The sequence below is a fragment of the Phodopus roborovskii genome, unplaced genomic scaffold (genome assembly GCF_943737965.1).
Source record: "Phodopus roborovskii unplaced genomic scaffold, PHOROB, whole genome shotgun sequence".
NCBI lineage: Eukaryota > Metazoa > Chordata > Mammalia > Rodentia > Cricetidae > Phodopus > Phodopus roborovskii.
Genome location: NW_026125700.1, coordinates 123,297 through 126,448, shown reverse-complemented (window position 1 = coordinate 126,448; position 3,152 = coordinate 123,297). Strand labels below are relative to the sequence as shown.

At 38.6% G+C, this 3,152-nt stretch overlaps 1 protein-coding gene across 1 annotated transcript; it reads right to left on the bottom strand.

Annotated features, from left to right (window-relative positions):
* Positions 1–248: 248 nt before the first annotated feature.
* On the bottom strand, positions 249–2,043 carry Prr32 (proline rich 32). The gene is made up of 2 exons (XM_051178485.1): positions 1,896–2,043; positions 249–1,082 (listed from the first exon to the last, which is right to left on the bottom strand). The coding sequence occupies exons 1-2, from the start codon at positions 1,913–1,915 to the stop codon at positions 251–253; spliced, it is 852 nt and encodes a 283-aa protein (XP_051034442.1). The 5' UTR covers positions 1,916–2,043; the 3' UTR covers positions 249–250.
* Between the last annotated feature and the right edge of the window lie 1,109 nt (positions 2,044–3,152).

The following is a 3,152-nucleotide window of genomic DNA, read 5'->3' as shown; positions in this document are numbered from 1 at the left end:
ACACTGTTACACATCTGCACTAATTTACTGAAATATAGAAAACAAAATCTATGGCTTGGGATTTAAAGAAAAACATATACAACAGTCAAAATTTTGGAATCTTTATTAAATCTCTAAGCTCATAAGGCACTTTAGTTAGTGCTAAACAAAATGTAAGATAGTAGGGAATTTCATACATGAGGAAAAAAATTAGTTACTTTGAGCTCATCCTCCAACTCTTTTTATTCCCCTTTACTTCATAAAAACCCCTCTAGTTTAAGTATGGAGGAGGGTGCATTGCTCGAGTCTTAAAATGAAAAAAATATGGCAGCAGAGGTGGGCCAAATCCCAGGGGAGAAGCAAAAGGAGTAGGCATCACAGGAAATGGATTGAATGCTGGCGGTTGAGATGGCATGAAGCAATGAGAAGAGCAAGGTAAGCCCTGAATACTGGTTGACAAATGCAGAGGAGGCCTCTGCTGCCAATTTTCCATCGGGTGCCTTGGGCTTCCCAGTGGGAAAGAAACATGAGCCAGGGTGCCCTTGTATGCCATTCTACCATTTCCTGGAGTCACCTCCATCATTATCCCCGATCTAAGTGTGGGGACATATGGAGGACCTCGTGACTGTGGGCCCCTTGGTGGAAAGAACCCTTGGGATCTAGGCACAGGCATATATAGCTTTGAGCTACTGCCACTTCTCTCAAGAGCCCCACTACCAACTCTTGGGCCTCTGATCATCAGTGCCATCGGGCTTGCAGAAACTTCCTGAGACATATTAATAGAATCATGTCCCTTCTTGCTCTGGCTCTCCAGGCCCTTTGAGCTGTTTACTTCTGCTGTTGCTAGGGACTCTTCCTCAATAGCAGGTGTTAGTGTAAAAGGGTATCTCAGAGCTCTTAGATTTTCAGGAATGCGGGCTCCTGCTCTTGGCACAGTGAAGGAGGGTCTCCGGGAGACTGTAGGGCAGGCCCAAATCTCAGCATCATCTTCATCATCGTTCAGCATGGAATTCAGACACCCAAGTGGCACATTATGACTTGTCTCCCTGTTTCTATTTTTGTCCGCAGGCACCATTATGTATGAACGGCTATCGCCTCCAAGCCTTGCAAAAACAGAAATGAAATTTAATTAAAATGGAAATGCATTTTCCAGAAAATATTTCAAGCACGTGATTAAATTCCTGGAGCACACAGGAAATAACCGAGCACAGTCTTTTTGTCTTCCTTTGTATAGTGAAGCAAATACTTTCTTGGCCTATTGACATGCCCCATGTCTCCACATGTCCCTTAGGTAACAGATAATATGATCATTAATAATGGCTGCTCTGCATTCCTTTCAATTCCTTATTAGTCAGTGGTAGCAAAAAATGACTATGTGGGCTAGGTGGCTTCCTAGTTGACAGAAAATAGCAGCTCTTTCAAGTCCTTGTAAGAGCTATAACTCACTAAGCCCAGAAATCAGATTCTGGCAGGAAAGATAAGAGAAGTCTCTGGGGAGTGGGGGCAGGGACAAGGCATTGCTTTCTTTCACAGAAGTCAAAGAAAGTTTACTCATTCTCTTTGAACGGTCTACTTTTTTGCTTTATGATGCACCACATACTCAAACCAAATTGTATTTAAACTTCTTTTGTTTCATTTAGACTACATCAGAGTTTGTTTGAATAATAATTTACTCGTGCCTTAGTTCTACTGTTTAGGGCTTTTAAACTCTTATTTCAAACATACATTTTAAAATCATTAATGCTTTATCCCCTTAAAATCAGTATTCTTGTCTACAATAACATTCTTTTAACTTTTGTCCATGATCCCCACCAATACCGCTTTCAACCCTCTCGTCCCTGCCCAAGTAACACAGTAATAATATTCAATCTTTTGCTTTCAAATTTGAGCTGAGTTATACTCAGTCTCATACTTACCCATTTTCAGTACAAGCCATGTGGAAAGAAGACCGAGATCAACTTCATGAGCTTGTAGAACAAAGCAGCTGAACGCCCTCACCAGCCGGCTAGACTGGAGAGTTGATCCTTGCTTCTGCCTCAGAGAGGTTTGGCAACTGAAATGAAGCAGAAGCCAACTGCTCTATTCTACACTCAGAGATCTACTAGTGAAGTCATCAGTTGCTAGGCAAAGGAGGGAGGAAGGCAGACAACAGAGAGGGGGGGAAGGGATAAATCTGTATACTCCTTTGAAGCTAAATGTGGAACTGTTTTTGGCACAGTAAGAGTTGGGCAAGAAAAACATTTCCTAAATCCACTGTGCTGCATACCAGTTGGAAAGACAAATCATTTCAAAAAGATTTTAAAAGTCATGGAGGCATAATCCATTTCCCTGCTTTTTAAATTCTTACTGTTTTTAGTTTATTTACTTTATTTTTTTTGTTTTATTTTGATTAGTGGGGCATTATCTTTTGTTCAAAACTATTTCTGAACATCCTTTATAGAATAGAGTTATCAAGTAATCTCATGTATGTGTAAACACATATTTTATTTGTTATTATTACTTTGTATTGTGCTCAATTTTTAATATTTGAATTGAACACCCTTCTTGGTGAGTCATATCAATATTGTGAAAAATCGAAATTAGTGAATTATACAGTCAATTTGTGACAATGAACAAACTATGAAAGACACCCATGGGAATTGTACCTTTGATTTTATCTAATTTATAGTTCTTTGCTTTGTAGAGTATTCTAGTATATTAGCTGTGTATGTCAGCGTGCCATAACGCATATGTCTCTATCACTGTGTTTTTCCTGTAATGCAGCTCGAGAAGTGTTTAAATGTGGAGATTGGACAAATGCCACAATGAGTATTATCATTTTATAAATATTTGATAACAATTTGCCTTGCAACTCTGTTACAGGAGGTGCATTTGATTCTTCTAACATAAGTCCTATCTGCTCCCTTTCACCAAGTATACTTTCCTAGCTTTTATTTTCTAACATTTTTCTAAAGATTATTGCTACAAAAACAGAGACTGTAAGATTATAAAAATTGCTAATGCCACAAACATATACTGCTTCTTTTAATGTACCTAAAATTGACTCTGCAACTAGACTTCAAAATTGTCTTTTCTTTATCACAAAATCAGTATATCCTACTGTATTTCTTAAGTTATATATGCCTTACATTTTCTTAAGAAAGGATAAATGACTAGGTTCTCTGGCGGTGTGA